The 26,891-nt window shown below is 25.6% G+C and overlaps 3 protein-coding genes and 1 long non-coding RNA gene across 6 annotated transcripts; 2 read left to right on the top strand and 2 right to left on the bottom strand.

The window, feature by feature from the left end:
• The first annotated feature begins 1,853 nt into the window (after positions 1-1,853).
• Positions 1,854-5,908, top strand: nop5 (nop5 ribonucleoprotein). The gene is made up of 5 exons (XM_012490721.3): positions 1,854-2,005; positions 2,178-2,254; positions 2,417-3,894; positions 4,018-4,279; positions 4,322-5,908. The coding sequence occupies exons 1-4, from the start codon at positions 1,961-1,963 to the stop codon at positions 4,155-4,157; spliced, it is 1,740 nt and encodes a 579-aa protein (XP_012346175.2). The 5' UTR covers positions 1,854-1,960; the 3' UTR covers positions 4,158-4,279; positions 4,322-5,908.
• Positions 5,909-13,682: 7,774 nt separating this feature from the next.
• On the top strand, positions 13,683-25,247 carry LOC100868500 (cytochrome P450 4c3). Its single transcript, XM_086904400.1, has 8 exons — positions 13,683-14,487; positions 19,233-19,430; positions 20,305-20,490; positions 23,014-23,083; positions 23,153-23,279; positions 23,432-23,668; positions 23,766-23,928; positions 24,035-25,247. Exons 1-8 carry the CDS (start codon positions 14,301-14,303, stop codon positions 24,370-24,372), a joined length of 1,506 nt encoding a protein of 501 aa, XP_086760526.1. The 5' UTR covers positions 13,683-14,300; the 3' UTR covers positions 24,373-25,247.
• LOC147658106 (uncharacterized) lies at positions 19,283-20,136 on the bottom strand. The gene is made up of 3 exons (XR_015291015.1): positions 20,002-20,136; positions 19,725-19,888; positions 19,283-19,532 (listed from the first exon to the last, which is right to left on the bottom strand). It is a non-coding gene; the product is annotated as an uncharacterized LOC147658106 (long non-coding RNA).
• On the bottom strand, positions 20,782-23,637 carry LOC105735366 (uncharacterized). Of its 3 annotated transcripts, none has more exons than XM_086904403.1 (4): positions 23,557-23,637; positions 21,620-21,839; positions 21,201-21,309; positions 20,782-21,112 (listed from the first exon to the last, which is right to left on the bottom strand). In XM_086904403.1, exons 1-4 carry the CDS (start codon positions 23,590-23,592, stop codon positions 20,920-20,922), a joined length of 558 nt encoding a protein of 185 aa, XP_086760529.1. In that variant the 5' UTR covers positions 23,593-23,637; the 3' UTR covers positions 20,782-20,919. The 3 variants fall into 3 exon arrangements, with proteins under 3 accessions (XP_086760529.1, XP_086760527.1, XP_086760528.1); XM_086904401.1 differs by lacking the exon at positions 23,557-23,637 and adding an exon at positions 22,314-22,757; XM_086904402.1 differs by lacking the exon at positions 23,557-23,637 and adding an exon at positions 22,314-22,749 and having other exon boundaries at positions 20,782-21,109.
• Positions 25,248-26,891: the final 1,644 nt, after the last annotated feature.

The raw sequence follows: 26,891 nt of genomic DNA, 5'->3' as shown, positions 1-26,891 counted from the left end.
ACATTTTATTAATAATGTAATAATAAATATTTTATTATGTAATTTATTATATTTTATTTTATTATAATTTAATTGTACATAAAGAAGAGTTTTATTATATATATTTATTATATTTTTACATATAAAAATTTTATGTAAAATATTAAATATGTAAATATTTTAATTCATTTTTTTTATTTATATACAATATTTACAATATTTACAAAAATAAATCATAAAGAATTATCTTTTAGATTTAAAAATTTTCCATTATCCTAATCATTATATAAAACAATCTACATTACAATATATGTAAGTATTGAAATATAAATCCTAATTAAAAATTAAAGAAATGTTTAAAATTGTCATATTGAAATGGTTAAAATTATCTATTAAATATCATAACATTTATGTAATTAAAATAGATTATAAACAAATTTTAAAGATAATGTTAAGTTTCAAAGATATTTCATATGAAAAAGAAATATATAATATATATATATATATTTTTAGTTAGTTACTTATCGATCTTTACTAGCATTTTCAATGAGTCATACTTAATAATTTTCTTAATCCTTTCAAGAAAATGGGCTTAAATAGATTTTCAAAGTTGCCGATTTTTACGAAAAAATCAACAGGAATTAAAATTTTCTTTTTTTCTTTTCTTTCATTATATTGTAATCATAAAATCCTATTGTAGTCATTTTAATCTTAATAAGAATATAATCTATTTCATAAAATTTAGAAATATTATTGCTACATATATTTATTATAATATATATATTACATAGACACTGCTTTAAGTAAATTTATTTTCATATAACAAATGTTTTGTAATTTTATAAATATGCGTCATGTCGAACTGATAAGCATCACATTATTCTTGAAGACTCATATGAAATATAAAATTATTTTATTATTTTATATTTCAATTTTTTTTTATTAGAAATATAAATTAATCTTTTTCAAAAATTTTTTTTTTTGTAAATTACTAACAGATTATTAAGATTTTTTCAATCTACTTAGATATGATTTCAATCAAATTAATGTAAAACAATGTTGTATTCCTATATGTTTAGTATTTTGATATGTGTCAAATTTTTCTGATTTTAATTCTAAATCAACGATTGCCATTAATTGTTTTTCTAACATTTATTTTCTTGAAAATTTTATCTTTAGCTAAATATTAATAATTTAAAAATTATAAATAATTTAAAATTATAAATTTGTTATATATTTTCAAATCAACCAAATAATTCTATTTCATTTTCTTTAAATTTCTAGCAATTTTTAATAATTCATTGACTATTTCAAAATAAAAACATCCTAACGTTTTCTTTTATGTTTTTCCTTATACATTCCTTTCTTTTGGTCGTATGTTCTTTTTCTATGCTATATATTATAATATAACAAAATGTAATCTAAAGACAAGATTTTTTCATATTACAGATTTATTATAGATAAATATATTTTTACTAAATATAATATCTCGATTAAAATTTTATAATTTCACAACTACTTTGAGGTTTGATGAATACAATTAAAAATAAAATTTCCTAAAATTTGTACGATATTAATTCAAAATATTTGTGTTATTTATTAATTTTAAAATCTAATTTCGCGCTCTTTTTGCACATTTATTATATTAAAACATCCAAAAACACTATAATTCATCGTAACATAAAATTTTCAAATAAATACATAAAATAATATACTTAAGGCGAACGTATAACAAAAGAAAATATCTCGTCTTTAATTTGTGCTTATTCTTTATCTTTGAATCGATAACATTGGAAATAATATTAAAGTTGTAAAGAGATTTTAAAATCGTTACTACTTAAACGCGGAAAAATAATATATTGGATGGTAGATCTATTCTCTATCTTGTCTATGCTACAATTCGTTGGCGCGTTTCATCACAAATGTGAGATTTGTTTAAACATTAATATAATATTTTTATCGTAAAAAAAATTTTTTCAAAATGTTAGTATTATTTGAAACTCCTGCGGGATATGCTATTTTTAAGGTAAAGTATTCTAAAAAATATAATTTAATATTTAACCTAACTATGTGTTGCACGTGTTTGTAATAGGTTATAATTTTTAATATTATTTGAACAATTTAATATTTTAAAATTTTAAGTATAAATATCATATTAATTTAATTGTGTTACATAAAATTATATTTGTTTCTTATAGTTACTCGATGAAAATAAATTAACAGAAGTAGAAAATCTTTATCATGAATTTGAAACACCTGAAGCTGCTAGCAAAATGTATGTATAAATATTAAAAAAGTATTAATTAATATTATTAATAATCATAATAATAAATTTATTATGCAAAATTATTATGCAAAATATATATTACATTATAATAATTTTATTTTTAATATTAAAAATTAATATTTGTCAATTATATTTACTTTTGTATTACAGAGTTAAATTAAAACATTTTGAGAAGTTCGCAGATACTACTGAAGCTCTTGTAGCCACAACAGCTGCAGTAGAAGGAAAACTTTGTAAATCGTTGAAAAAAATACTTAAAAAACATTGCAATGAACTTCAAGAACAATTAGCTGTAGCAGATGCGAAATTAGGTAATGCCATAAAAGATAAACTAAGTTTATCTTGTGTCAGTAATACTGCTATTCAAGAATTAATGAGATGCATAAGAAGCCAAATAGATAGTTTATTGGCTGGTTTACCTAAAAAAGAAATTACAGCAATGGCATTAGGTTTAGCACATAGTCTTTCTAGATATAAGTTGAAATTTTCACCTGATAAAATTGATACTATGATAATACAAGCTGTTTGTCTATTAGATGATTTAGATAAAGAGTTAAATAACTATGTTATGCGTTGTCGTGAATGGTATGGTTGGCATTTTCCAGAACTTGGAAAAATTATTACAGATAATATAGCATTTGTTAAAACAGTAAAAATAATTGGAACTAGAGAAAATACTATAAATTCAGATTTATCTGATATATTACCAGAAGATATTGAGGAAAAAGTAAAAGAGGCTGCTGAAATATCTATGGGAACTGAAATTTCTGAAGATGATATTTTAAATATTCAACATTTATGTGATCAGGTTATTGAAATTTCTCAATATAGGACACAATTATATGATTATCTTAAAGCAAGAATGATGGCAATGGCTCCAAATTTAACTGTACTTGTTGGAGAATTAGTAGGAGCTCGTTTAATTTCGCATGCTGGATCTTTGATTAATCTTGCTAAGCATCCTGCATCTACTGTACAAATACTTGGTGCAGAAAAAGCTCTTTTTAGAGCGTTAAAAACTAAAAAAGATACACCAAAATATGGTTTAATTTATCATGCACAACTTGTTGGGCAATCTTCAACAAAAAATAAGGGAAAGATGTCTAGAATGTTAGCAGCTAAGGCTTCATTAGCAACTAGAGTAGATGCATTAGGAGAAGATGGAAACTTTGATCTTGGTGCAGAGCATAAAACTAAGTTAGAAGCACGTTTAAGGATATTAGAAGAAGGGAATCTTCGTAGAATTAGTGGAACAGGCAAAGCAAAAGCAAAATTTGAGAAATATCATACTAAAAGCGAATATATGCAGTATCCTATTGCTGCTGATACAACTCTTCCAAGTGGAAAAAGAAGACATTCAGAAATTGAAGACAAAAAACCACTAATAGAAGAAATTACAAAACCAGATGAAGAAATACCTAAAAAAAAGAAAAAGAAGGAAGTCAGTGATAGTACAGATGAACCAATAACTCAACAAGTAATTCAACCAGAAGAAGAAATCTCAATATCAAAAAAGAAAAAGAAGAAAAATAAATCGGAAGAAACAGCAGGAGATAATGTTGAATCTAGCTTTAAATGTGAAAAAGAAGAAGAAAAGATATTAGCAACAAGTTCTGAAATATCAGGAGGTAAAATTTTATTTCTCTTTGCGTGTTTTATAAATTTCAAATCTGTAATATCGATAATCAATTATAAAATTTAGTTTCTAAGTATTTAATATAGATAAAATGTTTTTTTTTTTTTTATTACAGAACAAATAAAGAAAAAAAAAAAGAAAAAAGACAATAAAGATCAGGAAATTGAAGAGACTACACATACAAATGAAGACACAAATGAAGAAGTTATAAAAGAAAAGAAAAAAAAGAAGAAAAAGAAATCTCAAGATGAATAAAGTTTTTTCAGTAAATGCATATATATATTTAAATGCATGTATTTAAGAAAATAATCTTTTTCAATTTTCTTCATCAATTGATAATTATAAACTTTATAAACTTATATGTATATAGTATATATGTATATATATATATATATATATATATATATATATATATATATATATATATGTGAAGAAAATTAATAATTCAATTGTATTTCGATTATAATATTTTTTTTTTCCGTAAATATAATGTAATTATATAATTTAGAGATGATTATATAAAATATAGTAATAGATTTCATCGATTTTTATAATTTTAATAATTTCATGATATTTTAGGATTAAAATCCTAAATAATTTTATCAATATATTTAATTTTGATTTTAATTTCAAAATTACAATATTAAAATACTTTTAATCATCTATGTATCATACTTTTGAGATTCAAGTGTAGAGAATCTTATAATAATAATCAGATTTCTATCTATTATATTTAATATTAAATTGCTGAAAAATAACATCTTTTCTTTTACATTATTTTTCAATACTTATATTGCTCAGACTAGATGAAAGTGTTTATTCCTTAAATTATTATTTCAAAACCATAAATTCATAAATAATAATGGTTAGCAATTATAAATATATATCAGTATTTTCTAACATAAATATTTTAGATATTACGAATAGATTGTGTTGAATAAATAATTTAACTTGTCAAATTAGAATTACTATTACTAGTACCAGTTTTAATTTATATCTTTATATATATATATATTTTAATAGATATGATAAATATTATTAAATATATTCAATTTTCAATATTTGATTTTAAATTTTATAATTACGGAAACTTTATAAAAATGCATTATTTTAAAATTATTTTTTGGATTTTTTTTATAAATATAAAAGATACGTAATATATTGTTTATATATACTTTTCTAAATATAAAAGAATTTTTATTAAAGAAAATTTGTTTTAAATTACTCGTTAAAAAAAAGAATTTCAATATCGTTGTCAAATATAAATTTGGAAATTCAAAATACCAAATTTCATGTGAAGAATTTGATAAAAAGTTATAAATAGAATTTCATAAATATTAATAGAAAATGTAACAAAATAATGATGAAAATTTGGATGTATTGATTAATTTTTCGTATCAATTTCATAAACTATAAATTTTAAAATCACTTTCACAATATTCGTACAGGAAAGTATTGTTGTAAAATATGAAAAGAAATATATAGATATTAGGAAAAATCTTTTATCTAAAATATTTATTTTCTTTGAAAGAGAGCCAAATACAAAATATGAATAGAAATAAATAATAAACAAACAAAAATCTTTAATCAAATTATTTTATAAAATCAAAAAATGGATCAATGAATGTGTAACAAATATGTAATTTAATTATCTAATAATTAATAGCAATTAATATTAACACGTGTCTAATATATTTATATCTTTGACGTTATTTTTTCTTGATAAATAGATAATTAATTGAATTAATAGATAACAATAAATATTAATCTGTAATATTCATTCAAATTATCTATTAAATATTCATTACATGTATCACTATGCATTAAGAAATGTATTATATATATAATTCGATAAATTGTAAATTTAATATTGAATCAGACTGTAGAAAAAAAAAACAGAGAAAAATGGTTAATTCTACACGTAATATGTGATAATATTAAATGAGGTTTGAGGTCATTCGTTCTTTTTCCTGTCAATAATAAATAAAATTATATTTATTACTGATTTTTCCTTGAAGTTTGCACGCTCTCATTAAACGATGATTTATCATTTGTTTCGAAACTGAATACTTAAATAAAGCAACAATTTTAATCTTTGAATGGTACAATTTTAAAAGAATAAAATATAAGACAAATTCACTAGAGATCAATAATTATCTATTATTATAAAAAATTTTAAAAATAATTTAAAATAAAATTTAAAATAATATTTGACAGAACATTTTATGTATCTAGTTAATGTTACTAATTTTTTTATTTCAAATTATTTTACATTACTATTATATCATTATATTAACTACATTATTATATTTAAAACATTATTATTTTTCAAGATAGAAAAATAAAATCATTAATCATTATTCAAATGTATCGAGATAATTTATAATATATAATAAGAATAATTCTTATCTTATTAGATCATTTCCAGATTATTCTATTCAAAAAATAAAATTCTAAAAAATCTTTATCACATATATGCACATACGTGTATATTTTCAGCTGACCAATGCGAATCTTATACACAGTAGTGACAACCATTTCTTCAAATCATGTTATCTCTATCTATGAAACAATATATATGCTCCTCTCTCCGACTATGGAATCTTCGCAAAAGAAGTGATCCTTCTTCTGAGAAAAAAATATGATGAAAAAAAAAGAGGCGACGCTTTTCGAGGTAGATGCATCGACCCTCTGTCTCTGGGGGTAGGTGTCTCGTGCACGAGGTCAAAGTCAAGGTCGTACACGTGTCGACCGAATAGGTGCCCCTCCGGGACACACGTGCACCCCCACTTCTGTGGAAGCAAACAGTGATATTGCTGCAACAGGTATATCAGAAGAAGACTTTTGAACAGTCGATTCTTTGAATCTAGATATACTTTTGTAAATCTATTAATCTTTCAGGTTCAAAGTCAAGGACGCAATTAATATCGACAAAAATACCGTTTGATTCGCAATCTGTTTTGTTTGTATCATTCTATTATTTACTCATACATTATTTTATTCTCATTGTACATATATCTATTATGCGCTTTGAATTTTGCAACATCTTAGATTTTTTAATATTTTCCGATTTTTATTATTATTGTTATATATTCTTGAAAAGTCATGATAATTTCAAAATAATTTTTCTTAATTTCTTAATCTTGATTATAATATAAATATAATATCGATAATAGAATGAAGTCAAATATCAAATATAATAATAAAGTTAAAACAAAAATTACATATATTTTATATATGATAATTTATATAGTTTTAGAATCTATATTTTTTTTAAAATACATTATAATATTCTTAGCTTTTCGTTCGATCAGAATTTACTATAATATAAAAATACATTTCGAAACTAAAATTATTGTTGATTTTTCGTTTTTTTATATTGCACAATGAAGATAAATAAAGAAAATAGTAAGATAGTAATAACGCTAAAATAATAGGAAATAAAAGTTTATTTGAATATTGATTAAATAATAAAATGAACAGTTGAGCCAAAGTATATCTACAAATTTCATCAAAATAGATTACGAAATATTAATCATCCGTAAAAATGATAGAGAAATTTTGAAACCTTGTTGAAATTAAGCAAAATTGATTGTTTAAATGATATTGAAACATGAACTTATTTAAAACTTTTTTTTAATAAATTTTATTTTATATTATTTTTTAGAGACTTTAAATGTTCCTTGAAAAATATACACATATAAATAGATATATGTATCATGTATAATAAAATCTTAACGAATAATTAAACAATCTTAATGATTCTTTTTGAACAAGTATTCGATATTTTCACCTTGCTAGCACGTGGCTTTTCAAAATGTAAACACATATACATATATGTGAGATATACGCAGTCAGAATAATCATAGAAGGAATGCCTTTCGAATTGGCTTATCACGCAAAAATCTCGTACGAAAAACGTACGTCTTAATCTCGAAAGTTAACGTCACTAATTATATTTAACAGAAGTACATAGACGCTTCTGTAAAAAAAAAATCTAAATGGCACTTCTCCTCATTTCTATACGTGGTTGAATAAATTTCTTAATTTGTACGAGAACACAGAAATGATTTGATATAGCATAGATATTATATTTAATCATAAGACATATTTAAAGAGAATAAAGATATCAAATTCAAAAATATGAAAAAGCAATTAAAATAAATTTAAACAAATGAATGATAAAAATTAAAATCTTAAATCAAAAAAATTGGCTTGCATTGATTTAAAAAATAAAAGAATTATTCTTTGCATAATAGTCATATAAATGATTCACGGAAAGGAATATATATTAAAAAAGTAATAAATATAAATATTTGTTTCTGTACATAAATGAATAATAAGCGTTATATATTATTATCAACGTAGGAGGCATTAGGGAGACGACATAGAATCGATAACTTATCAATTTCATCGAGAAAGCAAATTCAAAAATGAACCATTTAAGGCCGTATAGATAATTTCTTCTTTCTCATCATATATTATATCGTTATCAACTTACAACGTATTGATATTTCAATTTTCTTTACTCTTTTAACCCCAACTAATAATTTATGATTTATAAATGCTTCGTATAAAAACAAATACATGAAATAAATGATTTAAAAATAATTCACAATCATATATATATATATATAAAGTTTATAAAAAAGCAATTCAAAAAAAAAATAGATAAAATGGGGGGAGAGGAGAGGGAATGAATATAGTAATATAATAATAAATATAATAATATCTACGTGTTTTTTTTTTCTCTATATTTTTTTTTTTTATCGATACAATTTAAATAGATAATTTAAATATTACTATTACAAATTCGTTTCCTAAAGATTAGCACGATGATGATTCACCAGACGTATCGCAACTACAATCTACCCTAACAGATTATTTTAGGAATGTTCATACTAGGGGACTAACGAATTAGGAAAGATCGCAAGGATCTCGTACGTTTTTAACAGACGTCTAAAGACCTCAGGGTCGCCGGAGGGCTACACGTGCCGACCATTTCAAGGTGACAACCCTCGACGCCTGAGACTCCGAAGAAATTCCAATCTGTCCCTCCTTCGTTTTTCTAGATAAATCCATGAACTTACCTTTTTTTCCTCCCCCCTCCCCCTTCTTTTGTTTCTTTTTCTTTTTCTTTTCCCCCCTCCCCCCGCCCCCCTTTATCGAATGTTCCCTGCTCCTTTTTTAAATTATAAAAATCACGAGATCCTTGTACAAAGCAAATTTTTCAAGATATCTTGAATAACGAACATCGCACGTTTGAAATAATATTTGAAATAATAATTTTTTTTTGTTCAGACGCGCTCGGGTTTATTCCTGTTCAAGGAATAAATTCGTGAAAGTTTGTGAATCGCATATATTATCGACTAGCCAACAGGATATTAAGATTGAATTCTTTTGGATTTATCCAGTTCGAAACGTTCCGTTGAATCACGCGTGTCGATGAACGCAAAAATAAATCGATCTGGACGAACTTTGCTCCACGTGTATTCTTAAACCGCTATCTACGATACGTTTACGGTAACTTTCTAAAGTGATCTGTAATCTGATCGAAAACACTTTCTCCTGATTTCAATAATTGTCCGTATTATCGATAATAGACGCGACTATTAACCCGTTAATAAAAGTTTAACTCGTTATTGGTATATAAAGCCGAGAAAAAAAAAAAAAAAAAAAAAAAAAGGAAAAAGAAAAAAAAAAGATATTCGCGCTCGTATTCTCTATAAATGCTTCGCGAATAAAGTGTTAGATAACCGAGATGACATAATTTCAGTATGCATCATCGATATTCTCGTGCCACGAGAGCCCTGTGAACGGCCTGCATGTATGTACGTGTATGTAATGCATGTATGTGTATCAGACCAGTCTGGTGTAACCGAACGAATCGGGTCTTCGTCCTTGTAAGTTCAGACACGTGAACGAATGATTGTAGGACCCACATTCAATTCTTACGGCAGCTTAATGAATGCAACCGTTCTTGGAATTCGAACAGCTCGGCGAAAGAGGCTGAAAATAAATCGCATTTAATTGAAACCTCTCCGTATACATCAATTTATACTTGCGCAAATGGACGGAATGATATCTCTGAAAATTGATGCGTTTATGGAAATTGATTGCAACGTGCAATTTGTGCGATTTTTTTTTTTTCTCTTTTATTTTTTTCTTTTCTTTCTTTCTTTCTTTCTTTCTTTCTTTCTCTCTTTTAATCTCGATGTTTCGCACAATGTGTGTTACGCGACACTTTGATTTTTCGGCTGCAAATCAACTATCGTAATCGCGCATACGACAAAACTAAAAATACAAGAAATGCGCAGTGTAGACTAAAAATTAATCGTAATTGTGAAACGTAGTTGCATGTATCAGATGACTGATACGCTGTCAGAGAAGTAGGAGGCACGAAACGTATCGACTTGCAATTTAATAGAAGATGCCGCTGGCGAGATGAATGCAAATTCATGGCGATCCCAGACTAGATACTAGACTACATATTTCTCTCTTCGATATTTTTACGCATAGATAATTAGAATTTTCCCGATTGGATTAGATCACGTGAAAATGCGATGTATTACATAGTGGAGAGAAGGTCACTCGTTTGCTAACTCATGAAAGATCAGAAATTCCACGTCAGGCACGTGGAAATACAGCTAGAGTGTCTCGACGCATACATGCATGTAATCGCATTTATTACCAATGATGGATAACGCGTAATCACCAAATAGAATGTAATTAAAGATGGATCGAGACTGGATTTTTAATTCACGAAAATCGAATCTGAAACTTTGCCAGAAATGCAAAAATGCTACTTTGTTCAGATTCAATCCTAATATCGAAATAATCTTCTTCTTTTCTTCTTCTTTTTTTTTTTTTTTTTTTTCCGAAAGAAATTTAAAAATTCATAGTTAAATAATTTAATTTATAGTCAGGGAACGCTTAATTCATCACCAGTTTCGAATCATCCGGATCCATCGGTAATTGTTCCTTTATCGGATTTATAGTCATAAGTATATAATATCGTTCCTTTTAACGACGTTTCTCTCTTTTTCATCCACGATCTGCTACAATTTTATCTAATCGACTTCAATGTTTATTATTTCACATCGAAACTTAATGTATTTTCGTGCAGATTACTACTAATAACGTCAAGCGTTCAAAATGATTTCGCTATCTTCGACATGACATTCGAAATTGATTAATTAACGAGAAAGAGAGTATTTCGTATTGGAATAGAATGTATAGACATTGTCTATCGTTTAAAGAACAATTTCTTCTTGATTCAGATTAATTTATAAGATAACATCAGAATGATAATCTTACGCTCAAACGTGTAATATATAATGTAGTAAGTATTTTATTATTATGAGATTATTAATTTCTTTTTTATACGAAAAAAAAAAAAGAAAAAGATTTTCAAATCTATAATTTCATTATTATAATAATATGTGACTTTTATCGCTTACTTAACATATATTCTTCTTGTTACGATAAGTTCGACGAACCGTTGCCAGTTTTCTATTCATTGTCATAGTGCACGTGCATTGAAATAAATCTTATCTTTTGTATCATATCTTGTTTAATATTTCCACTTTCGTATTTTTATTATAAAACGTTGCAACAAATTTAATTACAATGAAAGTTTAAAGTTTAAGTGAGGAATTAATTTTTGCAATAATCATTTTATTGTTTTCCTTCCTTTTTCTTTTTCTTGTATCTTATATGATTTTCAAGAAGAAAAGAAAAAAAAAGATGGCACAATGCACATGATGTGCATTAATATCTGGAAGAAGGACATACACGATTCATTCAAATGCTAATCAATGTTTCAATACTGTCGGAATGGATGCATTTCTATGAACTGCAATAGTATACCTTTTTATCTACCAAAGTCCATCGTTTATTTATCTTTGACATTTGTATTTAACTCGTTACTTTGCATCAGCATTGCACATGCATTAATATTTCATTTCATAATAAATGAGAAAGAAAAAATTTGTAAAACATTGTATCGATCATAAATTATTGTGCTACGAGAAAAAAAATTAAGATACAAGATAATGATATTCAAATTTGAATTGTTTTGATAATTGATCGATATAATAGAAAGATGATTACGCTAATTTAAATACGCTAATTAAATAGATAGAGTATACAGATATCAATTATAAGTATTAATTATACGAGCCGATGAAAGGAAGCTAAGCAAAAATTAATGATGATATTCTTTTATTAATCATCCTTGTCTATATTCTTCCTATATTTCATTGTCAACAATTACCAAACGCACGAACAAATTAATATCCATGTTCAATTATGAGTATTATACACTTTTTAATATTCATGATATAACTGAAAATTAAATATTTTAAATAAATTTAAAAATTAAGTTGTTTTTTCAATCAAGAATTTTCCTTATTATCGATAAACATGCTTAAAAAATATTTTATGTACATATTAATAACAAAAATATAGAACGTGCGAGAACAATCCACGTGTTCGTTCATGCGAAAGACTATCGACACCAAATTATATAATCAATCATTATCGATCGTGATAGTCTACAGATTATTCATACAGAAGTATTTAATAAGTATCGATTTGTCTTGTTTGCATTCTTAACAATAGTTTGACACTCGAATTTGTCTGTCGAAGCTGTCGTCCTGTTTCGCATTTACGTGTATTCTTTTAAACCATCCTTGGTTTTCATCCTTTGGCTCTTAGTGAATTCTTCTTATATCATATTATGTATACATGTATACATTAAAATTTTCGAAATTTATTTATCGACAATTTTACCCTCGCAAACACATTCTCAAAACGTTCTCAACACAAGCAAGAATTCATTTTCAAGATCAGTTTCCAAGAATGTTTCTAAATGGACACGCACTCTATCTTCGAAAGGATGCCATATAAAGTATGTAAATGTTTTGACATGTGCAATCAAATCAGATTCGATAAACTCATTGAATGGAATCATTGTATGTGCAAGCAAATGATTTTAAAAAAAAAACCAAAAGGAATCAAAATCTGAACTGTGACATTAGGACTAATCAAAAAAATATTTTCTTAAGAAAGAAACACGATGTTAATGTGTCGAAAGAACGTTTAGATTTCATTATTTGAAATTGTTTATACGAATAAAAAAATTTAACAGAAATTTAACTTTTGTTAATTATTCTAAAAAATTATTATTGTTATTATTGATTACGACCTTAAATTTGAAAAATTTTAAAAATTAAAAATTAAGATTATTATATTTCAATTTTTGAGAATAATTTTTGGGTATTCTTTAAAAAAAGAAAGAAAATAATGAAAAAACAATGCTTGGATTTTGAAAATTCCGAATTTCAAAAGTTTCGAGATTTCGCAAAGTTTCGGATTCAAATCTCGAATCCCTAGAAGTTAAGTTTCAACTTATCTCTAAAAAGAATGTATCGATCCTATAAATCGTGCGTATAAGTATCGATTTTGTGATAGAGAAAATTCAAACACAGTATGCATGTACTATGGAAAAAATTTGTGTGCCGTATACATACCCATATCGATGTTCTCATCTGTCTGTGAAAATGTAAATTTTATACTTTTTTAGTATAAAACGAACACGAAGAACCATGTGGCTACCTTTGTACGTACTGCCGGTCAACACCTCGTCACATATATACATACATGTACATATATACACATCCCACGTGTTTGTTTCTATTGGTGGAGAAGTTAGCCACTGACCGTTGATGTAGTACACAGAGCTTCAGTAGTATATAAGGGCGACTCTTTCGTACGGGCACGCATAACCGAGAGGGAGTCATTCCATGACACGCGTTGCACGCGACCTCTTCCTCTTCTTTTTACCGTCCTTTCGCGGCATTGTTTTCGCCGTGACAATTGCTACTTTACTTTACTTTTAGTTTGATTCAGTGAACCATAGAAAATAAGTCGATTTTTCTTTGTGTCTCTCTCTCTCTCTCTCTCTCTCTCGTTCTCTCTTTCTCTTTCTCTCTCTCTCTTTCGGTTTTTTCTTTCTCTTTAAGGTCATCTTTTAATTTTTCGCGTTTTTCATCGTACGAATGCGTTACATATCTATTTTGTCAATAGTTTGCTTTGTACTTGAGGTGCTTTGTATTCCTTTATCAGGAAAATCGATTGATAGTAACATAGTGCATAGCAACATAGTGAAGAAAAAGAGACTATAAGGAGAAAACGATTTGTGAAATGAGAACACTTTTTGTAAATTTTCATTCTCCGACAAAAGTGAACATTTCTGAGAAGAACTATTTGAAATATATCATGCAGTTATAATTCTTATGAGATAAAAAATTATAATAAATACTTAACATATGAAACATGCAAGAAGCGAGAAGATATTGAAGAGAACATTGGCATATCGAACAGAACGAATTCAGAATGTCTTCTTCAACAATCATTATGGGAGTATCGTGGCTCACGATGATTTTGTCGATATGTTTGATGACAATAGTTGTATTGTTATTAGTGCGACGAGGAAAATTTTTATATGCTTTGAGGAAAGTGCCTTATCCTCCTGCTTTTCCCATCATTGGAAACGCGTACGAGTTATGTTGCAGTCCGGAAGGTAAGTGAAATATTTTTGAAAAAAAAAATAAAAGAAAGAAAGAATATTTATCTAAAGAATATTTATCTAAATAAAAAATTAAATTTTAAACAGAGAATGTAAAAATATTTAATCAAATAATTTGTAACAATTCAACACGTGCCGATTCTTAACCTATTGCTATATAAGATCAAATCATATATACATGGCAGATTATAGTTCGAATATGACAAATATGAATGTGATATACACTGATTATTTATACATAACCTTAGTTTTTTTTAATAAAACATTTCTTTATCAAGTATTTTAATAGTATCACAGACAATATATCAGTTATTTTAGTCACATGAAAATACTTCAAAATGATACAAAATTTAATTTAATAGTTGTATTTAATTAATTAATATTTAAATATTATAATAAATATTATAATAATGCATTAATATTTTTTGTAGTCATTGCATATTATCTAAAATAATTTTTACAATCGGTCACTATCAAAAGTGAATTATAATTTATCAAAAAATAAACTATTTGGAGAAATTTTTTGTCCCCAAAATAATCCCATTTTAGTGAAAAAAATTGTGAAACAACGGATTAAACGTAACATAAATTAACGCGAAATTTTAAAAAATTTGATAACCGATAAATGAACTAGTTGCTTGAATTGGCATATTTATACGATATGTTTAAATTAAAAAAAAAAAGCGATTATGAGTACGAATTTAATGATGTTTCATGTCAAAAAGAAAAAATTAAATCATGAATCGTTATATAAATGAATAGTTGTAGAAAGAATAGAAAAAGATTAACGTGTTGTCAATATACATAAAGTAATGAATATTTATAATATACAAGCGCCATAATTAATTTTTTAAATAATAATAATTAATTATTGTTAATAAATATATTTAATAAATATTTAAAATTTAGTATAGATTTAGTAAGATTTAGTCAGATAAATATCTTAAGAACAACATAATTTTTTTCAAGCAAATTATTTATTTTTATGTTTACTATTATTATTCTTTATATTTCACTAATACTTACTTTTATTTTATAAAACTGATAAATTTTAAAATAATTTTGATAAAATAATTAAATATTAATAAAATTAATAAAAAATTGTTAAATAATAATAATATAAAATAAATTAAATATTTACATTTATTATATAAACATTTAAAAATTTGTCATAAAAAAAATAATTTCAATTTTATTGAACATGATTAAATTTTACTTTATCTTATTTAATAATTAATAATTTTAAAATTTTTTTTTCTCAAATCAATCAATTCGTTACTATTAAATATTTAAAAAAAAAAAAAATGAATAATATGAAATAGATAGTCGTCAAACACGATGAAATGTATGTAACTCTGGTATTCGCGTACTTTTATTTCCAAATTGGCACAAGATAACGATAACCTCGATATCAAAGAAATTCGCGAGATCGAGCATGCAAGCAGATGCATTGATATTGTGAACAGAAATATATATTGATCGCTCGAGATCGGTATTTTGCGATGTAAGTTCAAACAAATAAATGATTCTTAACATGTTGTGATTTCTCAAAAAAAATCTTTCACTGTCACCTCTTTTTATTTAACGATTTTTAACATTTATTTTTATTTTTTTTTTATATTTATATATATTTATGTATATTTTTATTGCTACGATAAAATTCGAATTGCGTATTAATTTTTTAAATTTTCCTTATCTTGTACGTGGAGAGAAGAGGGAGACACAAATTGTTTGAATATTAAAAAGATTGCAATGTAAAAAAAAGAAATGGTAATAAATTATATCAATGAAAAGATCGCGTGATTTTTTTAGTCATGTATTTGATATCATTCATAAATACTTTTTAACAATTAAATAAAATTAATTAAATACCATGTTGCAAAAAATGTCATCAATCAAAACTTGTAGAGCATTATCTTCGAATAATAACATTTATTTTTATGACATGGATGAAAGGAGAACATTTAAATGTATATATAATATATATATATATATCTGAAATTATCTTATTGCAAATACGTATATGTAATTTGTAGCAACAAAATGAAGATTTTTTCGTAAATGTTTATGCGATGCGTGTTTAATTATATATATATATATATTTTTTTTTTTTAAAGAAAAAAAAAGAACGTGTAAGAAAGCGTTGGAAGAAAGCAAAGAGTTTATAAGAAATCAAAGTTGCGCATTGGTTATCGCAACACAAATGAGTAATAATTCATTTTCAAAGTAAATCGAAAGTCGTGTCAATCGTCGATAATAAATTTTCGATATTTGGAAAATTACGTTTAATTTGATATGCTCTAGATATGAAAAACGAATATGCGAATGTACTCGTGAAATGAAATTGCGGGAGAAAGGAAAAGGGAAAAAAGAAAGGAGGATTTATCCACCTCAGCCCCACTGAATGCTACATATAGATAATGATTAGCGTGTCGTGAGTAACCAGACGAAGAAAGAAACGGGTCGAGGTCGTTCGTGCTCTGAATAAAGCTATAGTAATTGTATGCAATTACACGTGGCTTAAGAAAAAAAAAAAAAATAAAATTATCAGCGGCACCGATGATTTAAAAAAAAAAGCTTTTAATATAAATTGGCCTTGATTCAAAGTTACAAATTATACGCAAACTTATACAGTTTTTATCTGTAGACTTAATTATGCAATTGCAAATGGATGCTCGATGTGGTTTGACTACATCGGTGGATCGTAAATAATAACAGTAACGTAAAAAATACTGATATAACGCTTGAAATTTGATTTTCGGAAAAATTAAATTCGAAAATTCATTATTCGTATATTAAAGAATATAGGAAAATAATAGAGCCTCGCAATTTCATTTGTATCTATGTGTTATGAAATGATATTATTTTAAATAATATTTTAAATTATTTAACGTACGTAATTATTTTAAATAATTTGATATAAATTATTTGATATATGTATACACTTTAAAAATACCATCTCAAATGTGTCTATTTATGCGATATTTATTGGATTCAAGAAATCATAAAACAGATAATTTATTTACAACAATTGATTGGATCAATTACACATTATTCGAACGATTATTCAAATGAAATATTTGAAACGAATAATTAATAAATGTAATATACTTTATAATAATTAATAGTTATTTATATATATATATATTATATATATATATTATATATATATATTATATATATATATATATAAACAAGTTATATCTCAACTATAAATTGTAGCTTTAATTTGACAAAGATGAATGAAAATGAATTTTAAAAGCGTTAATTTATTTGCATAAGAAAATATTCTTCTAATGGATATTAAGTATTCCAACGGATTAATGGATGTCTATTTGCATCGATGCAACATTATAACATTATAACATTATAACATTATAACAAAAGTTGTTTCTTATTCAGTAAATATTGAATTTTATAATGAGCAACTTGGAAAATAAATGAAAAATAAATAATGATCACTTTACCACGTTAAAATCAAAATAAAATAAATCGAAGACGTACTATTATATGAAGGACATCTAACTTCACGTTGCGCTTCAAGGTCCTACGAGAGAGCATGTCTGTTCTTTTTGTTCCGAGTCATTATTACTCGATGACCTCGCGTTGCATTTTTACCGGTCAATGTCCGGTCAGTGTACAGCCACTCCTCTTTTATTAGAATTGCAACACGAGTCATCCTCGTTCGCTCTTGTTTCGCTCTACGTTCCTTTCTTTTCTTCTCTCTCTCTCTCTCTCTCTCTCTCTCTCTCTCTCTCTCTCTCTCTCTCTCTCTCTCTCGTGTCATTACATCAATGCTCGTCTTCCCTTTCTTGACAAATAATTCGCGTCACGAGGCTGAAACAAGCATAGAGATACGACAATAACTTGATTGGCTACGACGATAACTGTAAAAGGTCTATTTCTGTATATTGATGTCTTGGGTCAATGGCCGCCGGAAATCATATGGAAATATCGGCAATCTTACCGCATTGCAAAAATTCAGCGTTTCGCTGATTTCCATCTTCGTTTCAGATAAGAATATTTTGGAATATATACATTTTGAAATTCTCGTAAATTATTTCTTTGTTCTATTAACTCCTCGATCGTTACAATTTTCATACAGTTTTTCCTCGCTGAGAAGCGAGTATTTTACAGTGATTTTTCGAATTTTCCATCGATATTATTATATCATATTTATTACTATATTATTTAATTTTTATTCAATTAACAACTACAAAATGTTAATGTTAAATAATACATAACAAAAATTATTTCACAGAAATCGAAGAATCCGTTTTTAAAATCGTATCGCTATTTGTGATGGAAAGTAAAAAGATTTTTATGTGATATCGATTTGATAAAAATAAACGTGCTAAAATTATCTTTTTAGTTCGAAAAGAATGTTTCGAGTTTTCGAATCATTTTGATCAATCTTATGAATAGTGGTCTTATAATTAATAAGTTGTCAAATAAAATGAAAGAAAATTTATACGTAATCTAAGTATGAGTGAAAATATATCAGATATATCGTTATATCAGATCGAAACTCTGCAATGATAAACAATTTTAGATAAAATGTTTGTACTTATATATAACTTAATCTGATCGAAGATACTGTTCGAGAGTATCAGTTTGATCAACAGGAGCAATTGTGACAATATCTTGAAAAAAAAAATTCGCATAAATTGTACAAGATATACGTACAGGTAAGAGGTCGATGACCGTAAAAGTTAAACCAAAAAATGTATATGTTACAGAAGCCTTCAAAAAAATAATCAAATGGGGAAAGGAATTAGGAGACATGTACTTGATCTGGGTAGGGATGCGACCTTTTATCTTTCTCTATAAAGCAGAAGCGATACAACCATTGTTGAGCAGTAGTGTTCATATTGACAAAAGTTTGGAATACCAGTATTTACAGCCTTGGCTTGGTTCCGGTTTGGTAACTAGTACCGGTAAGTAAATAGTATTGATACATTTCTTGTTAATCTCTACATCTCATCTTTTACTCTCTTTCGTTTTAACAATTTAAATTTCTTCTTTTCATTTATTTATGTCTATATCACGAGGAAGACGATATAATAATAATGAAAATTCGTGACACATTTTGTGAAACATTTCAGCGATGAATATTCGAGAGGTTAATTTATTAATAGTGTACATTAATATATATTATATAATAATAATTTATTAACAGTGTATATTACAACTATAAAAATGATGTAAAAAAATAGTAATAAAAAATTTACCTGTTACAAAATTTGAAATCCCATAAGTTTCAATTTTTTAAATGGGATATCCTGACCGTTTTCTACAAAAATTCTTATAATAACACGTACGTGCTCGAGGGCATACTATTAGGTTTCCATGAACCAGAGAATGCAAAAAAGGAACAATTTGTTCGAGGACGACGCTAAAAAAAGAGGAAAAAATCGGTTCAATCTACTTATCTAGCCGGTTTAGAGGCTACATTTAACCATGATTTATTGGGATTTTTTTCGGTTGAAATTTCAGCAGACTGCTAACCAGACAACTAGTAGCAAAAATTTATGATTATTGAACTCGAGTCGGATGTTCTCTTAATAACTATCATCAAAATATTTTTTTACATATCCCCCGAGCAAAATGTTTCTTGCCAATTTTTTGCCAACCAACATTCCTAGGGAAATTTTTTCTTTCAGCGAAAAGTTAAATTTTAGTAATAGGATTTGTTTTTATATTTTATAAATTTATGAAAAATAATAAAAATCTGATAAAAAAAAATTATAATTGTGTCATTTCAGAAATAAAAAATGAAAAGTCGATAAATATAATAAATTCTTGTTCTAGGGGAAAAATGGCACTTTCATCGGAAATTGCTAACACCAACTTTCCACAGTGGCCTTTTGGAATTGTATTTAAAGACGACAATTAGAGAGGCCCAAATATTAATTTCATGCCTCAGAAAGGAAATTGGCAAACCAGAATTCGATATTGTTCCTTATGCTAAACGAGCGGCGTTGGACATAATATGCGGTAAGACGATATTTAATATCATAATCTTTCTTTTAGCAATATATTTATCGCCTTTGCTATGAGAAATAATCTACTTTACCTAATAAATCTTTACTTATTTTCAATCTACTTTTCTTGTTATCTTTTCCAACAAATCTCATTCGTTTTAAAATATGTTCAGATTCATTTATCATAAATAGATTTATTTATATGAATAAATCAAAAGAAAGAATATATATTGTTAAAATTAAAAAAATTATATGATATAAAGTAAGTAAGAATTTTTTAACAAGAAAACAGTATAAGATCAAATAATTTTCAAATATGATAAATTCTTATTATTTAATTATATTCACATAATACATCTTATGCGATGACAATCATATTTTTTTAAAATTCTAAATAAACGATTTTAAATTTTAAAAACAACACGCATTTTATTCTCCACAATTAATATCGACGAATTTTCTTGTCATTTTTCAAATTTAAGCCAACCATAATAATGGTTCTGTCGGAATTTGATAGTTTCAGTTTTTTTTTTATTTTTTGTTTTCGATCATTCTTGTATCGATTGAACCCATTATTATAATATTTATAATCCCTGTTTTTGTAATCCTTCTTTTTACCTCGTTTCCCGTAGCTTCTAAAATAAAATTATTATATTTATTTATTTTTTTTTTTTATTTACACACGCGCACGTATACAAAAGTAAAGAATTTTAGTTTCATTACCGTGACTTTTCTTTATATAATTTTGATTTTCTTTTATTATGATTAATTTTTGTTATTTTTAATTTCCGTTTTCTTTTTGGTTTCGATAATTCAATTATACGTTGAGTGGCTGGAAAATAATTCTGATTATTCCAATTATTTCTAATTTCTAACTTTTTTTTTTTTTTTTTAAAAAGAATGAATTTCATAAATTTTCTTTCACATAATACAAAAATAAAGAATTCTCTAATAAATGTCTCTATTAATCTGTTAATAAATGAAAATCATTCCAAGATATCATTCGTATACGATATCATCTCCAGTTGTTAGTTTATAAAAGATATAAGAATCATAAATGGACAATAAATGAAAATTCATGAGAAATCATTCCAATATTGGAATATGTAAAAAAAAAAAAAAAAAAAAAAAAGAATACGAACCGACTGCCGTAAGAGCACTGGGTGCTACGTATCCAACTGGTTTAGAGGGATATTGATACGGAATTCGTGGCTTTGAAAGTTCGATTATCCGTGGTGATGCCTTTGGGATCTGCGATACATTTGATCGTACTTGAAATTGCTTCTCATCGATTCGCTGCCGTGGTTGGGCTAATTGATTAGTGCGTTCAGTTATTTCATAAAGGAGAGCCGATGCTTTCACCTATTACAGGTAAAGTACAATTCCGTTTCACACGCGATGTGACAATAAAGTTTCGAGAATAATTCGTTTAACCCTCGTAATCCGATGGCTGAGTTATTTTTTCACGCATTCGACTTAACGATCGACTTAATGATGCTAATTTGATGGCTTAATTAAATAAGTTTAATTAGATATAATATTATTTTTAGATTTAATATTAATTTTTCTTTTTTTTTTTTTTTTTTTTTTTTTTTTTCAAAATTGAGTGAGTGGATCTGGAACGTGTGTGTACCCAGGCTCGTACTTCGAGGGTTAAAGTACGTAGTATATGTACATAGCATCGAGCTCCATCGTTTGTAACATATCTAGTAATTCACTTTCTGGTATCTGCATGTGGATATTTATGTTTCTCAAGTTCACTGTGTACACTGCGGGGTTAAGTTATATATTTTTCAATGTGCGTGTCATTTCGAACGAAAATCATACTACACTTACGTGGCTAGATTCTAAAATAATTTCGTTGTAGGTCTTGGTCTTCAATTTTGTAATTTTCGAAACGATGTTTCGTTTCGCAGACTGTTTAAGGGATTTATCTGCATTCGCGTAATCAGATATTGGAGTTAATATGTTATTGTTACGGTTTTCTTGCGATTTTGTGAACTTGCTCACAAACATCTTGCCAAAGCAATTAAACGATTCGTCTGATCCCCAATGTCGAGTAGTGAGTAATGTAGCCATTTCTTGATAATATGTATATATATATATATATAATATATTAATATAATAATATATATATATATATTAATAATAAATTTTCACTTAATAAATTTTCTACATTATTGAAAAAGCCAACTTTGTCTTTTTTTTTTTAATTTATCGATTTTTCATTCCGTGTGACATATTGTGTATACGGGATTATCTGTTGAACAACGAAGGATCAAATATTTCCATTGCCTTCTTGAATTATAAATTTAATGTTTTTGATATCGAACGCAATACAAGCCTTAAATGCACACATACGAATTTTTGAAATAGTGAAAATCGTTTATGATCATCGAACATCTTAATGTGATAATATTTGCGACATATCGCTCTATATATATATATATATTATGTTCTAAATGTTTCGTCAATATCGAGTTTTTTTTATTTATATTTAAGAAAAATTAATAAGTTTTGTTTTTTAATGTTACAGATAGTTCCATGGGATGTAATATTAACGCGCAAAAAAATTTTGAAAATGAATACGTGCAGGCTGTGAACACGTAAGCATATTTTCTATCAAAATTATTTACATTAGAAGAAGATATATTACATAAGTATATTTTTTCTAGATTAGCTTCTATTTCGCAAAGAAGATTTCTGAACGTGTGGATGTCCTTCGATCCAATCTTTAAGTTAACATCGTGGGGGAAAAGACATGATCACGCGCTTAGCGTTACTCATGGATTTGTCAATAAAGTAAGTATAATTTTTTCATTCAAAATAATTATACCAATTTTTGCTTCGTTTAAAAATATAAAATAAACTTTTAATATAATAATAATTAATATGAAAATTCGAGATATTTAATATTATAAAGAATTAAAATTAATATTATTTTTTGATTATAGATAATCGCGGAAAGAAAAGCCGAGTGGAAAGATAGAAAAGATACAAATTTTAATGAAAAATCTCATAAACGTCAAGCTTTATTGGACTTGTTATTAGAATTATCAAAAGATGGTAAAGTTCTCACCGATGATGATATTCGCGATGAAGTGAACACGTTCATGTTCGCTGGACATGATACCACTGCGACTAGTGTATCGTGGATTTTGTATGCATTGGGAAGGCATCCTCAATATCAAGTATAGAAATTCTGCATAACATAATTATATTACATCAAGTTTTTACAGTTTGTATAACAAATCATTATTTCACAATTTTTATTATTTTTCATTTTAGGAATTAATCATTGAAGAATATTACGAAACAGTAGGGACGAAAGAATTAACTTTAGATATATTAAGTAAATTAACGTGGCTAGAAGCGTGCATAAAAGAATCATGGAGACTTTATCCAGTAACGCCACTCATCGCAAGACAAATCTATCATCCTATTACTATCTGTAAATATTACTTGTTTCCTTGATTATTAGATAGATCTTCTTTTCAATTTGAAATTCTTATTTTCACAGGACAGGGTATTTTTTAAATAAATTAATTCGTTTTTAGTGGGGCATGAAATTCCAATAGGATCGACGGTTCTCGTCAATTCATTCCTTCTTCACCGAGATTCTCGATACTTTCCAGAGCCAGATACTTATCGACCAGAACGATTTCTTCCTGATGGACCAAAATATCCTTCTTACGCTTTTGTTCCCTTTAGTGCTGGTTCCCGTAATTGTATAGGGTGGAAATACGCTACAATGATCGTTAAAGTTCTTATTTTGTATATATTGAAAAACTTTCATGTTGAATCTTTAGATACTGAAGATCAACTTCGTTTTATTTCTGAATTAGTATTACACAATGCTGATGGGCTTAGATTAAAAATTACAGCACGAAAGTAAGCATTTTTTGCCTGATTTTATTGTAATAATTTAAAATCGAATAAAATAATGAAAATCAAAGATATCTTTTTCGATAATAAGTAAAAACTGATTTTTTTTTGCACATTCAAATCGAATATTTTTTTTTTTTTTTTTTTTTGAATTAATCGTAACAATTTTTTATATCTATTCAAACTGAAATAAATATGAGAGAAAATTAAATTAATGAAATTTGTAATGATTAATAAGAAACTTATATTTCATTTTTGTGTCTTCATATATACATGATTAAATTTAATTACTGTATGTTGTAGAACAATTTGTGTTTTATTATGAAGGTTTAAGAATATAATTTTTATACTTTTTCTATATAATTACTTTATGTCTTTCAAATGTTTTTTGAAGCTATTAAAATTGTTATATTTTCAATTCACATCTTACTATCTCATTTTTGTTATCAAATTGATTTTTGTTATTAATAACTAGATTTTCTAAGACAATTATAACAATTTTAAAATTTCAAAATTGATGAAAATATTATTAATTATATTTTTAACTTTCCAATATTCTAAACTTTCTTATCTTAAACTTTCCATAATCATAAAAAAATATAGAAAATATTGTTGTACAATAACTAAAAAATAATTCTTTATTACATGAGAAAGTGATATTAAATTTCTCGTATATATTTCTATTAGATTATTGTAAAACTTCATTATTAAGTACTTTACATATAAAATGTGAAGGAACAAAAGTATAATTGTAATATTGTGATATTTTATAATATCTTTAGTTTTTAAGATGTATAAATATGATAAGATGTTATACAAATAATATTTTTAAGCTTTTATCTATTTGTATTTAACAAATAAAGCATTACATTTTATTACAAAAAATTTTTAAAATAAATTTTAATAAATATAATCATATTTATATGTATGTGTGCATCAGAATATGTAATTCATCTAAAAATGTATAAATATCTCGAAAAATATAAATAACAAATATTGAAACAAAAGTTATAATTTTAAAGTTTAGATTTATGATGATTGATTTAATGATCTAACATAATTAAAATAACGTAATTAAATTTTTTAGAAACCTATATGACTATACATTTAATTATGTATTTAATTTTATATTTAGAATTAAATTTTGTATTAGAATTAAATAGAAATAAAACAAGAATATATAAAAATATATAAAAATGTGTTTAAACGATATCCCGTATCTTATTTGTAATTGTACGTTAAAAACATATAGACAAAGAAAATAAATAGCGAAAGAAGGATACAGATACGATAATAATGAAAATCAACATTAGACGGTTTCAAATGAAACCTATAAAAAATAAAATAAAAAAATAATAGGAAAAAAAATAGAAGTAAAATATAAGAAATGATTATCAACGCTATCTCTTGAGTGTCAAAATAGTCGAAACAGAATAAAATAAGAATTGAGAATCAGTGTCATCTCTTGAGTAATTTTAGAAGCATGATATTTTGAAATAATATTTTTAACATGTGATAATAAGTAAAAGAAAGACTAAAAAATTTCTGAAATCAGCGTCATCTCGTGTTTGGATTCCCAAAACTCCAATTTGTTATTAATATAACAGAATATGCGAGAAGGTATTCGATATTATAGGCAAAGAAAACAATATTATGCAAAAAAGAATAGAGATATTTTTTACTTTGAGGACACCATATGAAAAATTTATTAATTATTCGTTTTATACTATATATATATAAATATTATACTAGAAATAATTAATAAATTTTCAATATAGTGTCTTTGAGGTATATTGAAAAGTATAATGTATTAATTGTTAAAAAAATAATTATTAAAAACAAATTTTATATTAAAATTGATACGAAAAACTTGTCAAAAATTCTAACTTCAAGATGCGAATTCAAAACTATCGAAATTTGAATAAAAAACGAATAATTAATGAATGTTCAATATAATATCTTCAAAATGGCAAGAGATAATCTCTGTCCTTCTCGCACAATATTGCTTTCTTTATCTCTGACTTCGAATACCTCCTTGCAAATTCTGTTATGCTAATAATAAGTTAGAATTTCGGATGTTCAAACGCGAGATGGCGCGAGATGGTAAGATAGATTTAATTTAAAAAAAAATTTTAATTTGCTGTTTCACTTATTAGCAAAATATATTTTATCAACAATAAGATAAAATTCAAAAAAATAAACGAATTAAATTAATTATAATTTAAAAATCAAAATGTTATAAATATTAAAAATGTTAAAATTAAACAAGAATGTATGAGTAATATAGAAGTGAATAATAAAAAAGAACATTTTATATATAATATATGTAAATATTTTTATAATTGCGATTTTTAGAAAATTTTTAGAAATTTCTGTACACATAAAATATATAGTTCTTATATATAAAAATAATTTATGTTGAAAAATATTGAAATGTATTTATTAATTTCTAATCAGTAAAACAAGCAAATTTTATATTTACAATGCTCGAAAAATGATGCTAATTCTACAATTTTTAACCTATCTTTA

This window comes from Apis florea, unplaced genomic scaffold (genome assembly GCF_048593485.1).
Source record: "Apis florea isolate Af1SG1 unplaced genomic scaffold, ASM4859348v1 contig_2350_pilon, whole genome shotgun sequence".
Classification (NCBI taxonomy): Eukaryota; Metazoa; Arthropoda; class Insecta; order Hymenoptera; family Apidae; genus Apis; species Apis florea.
This window is presented reverse-complemented; position numbering and strand designations above follow the sequence as displayed.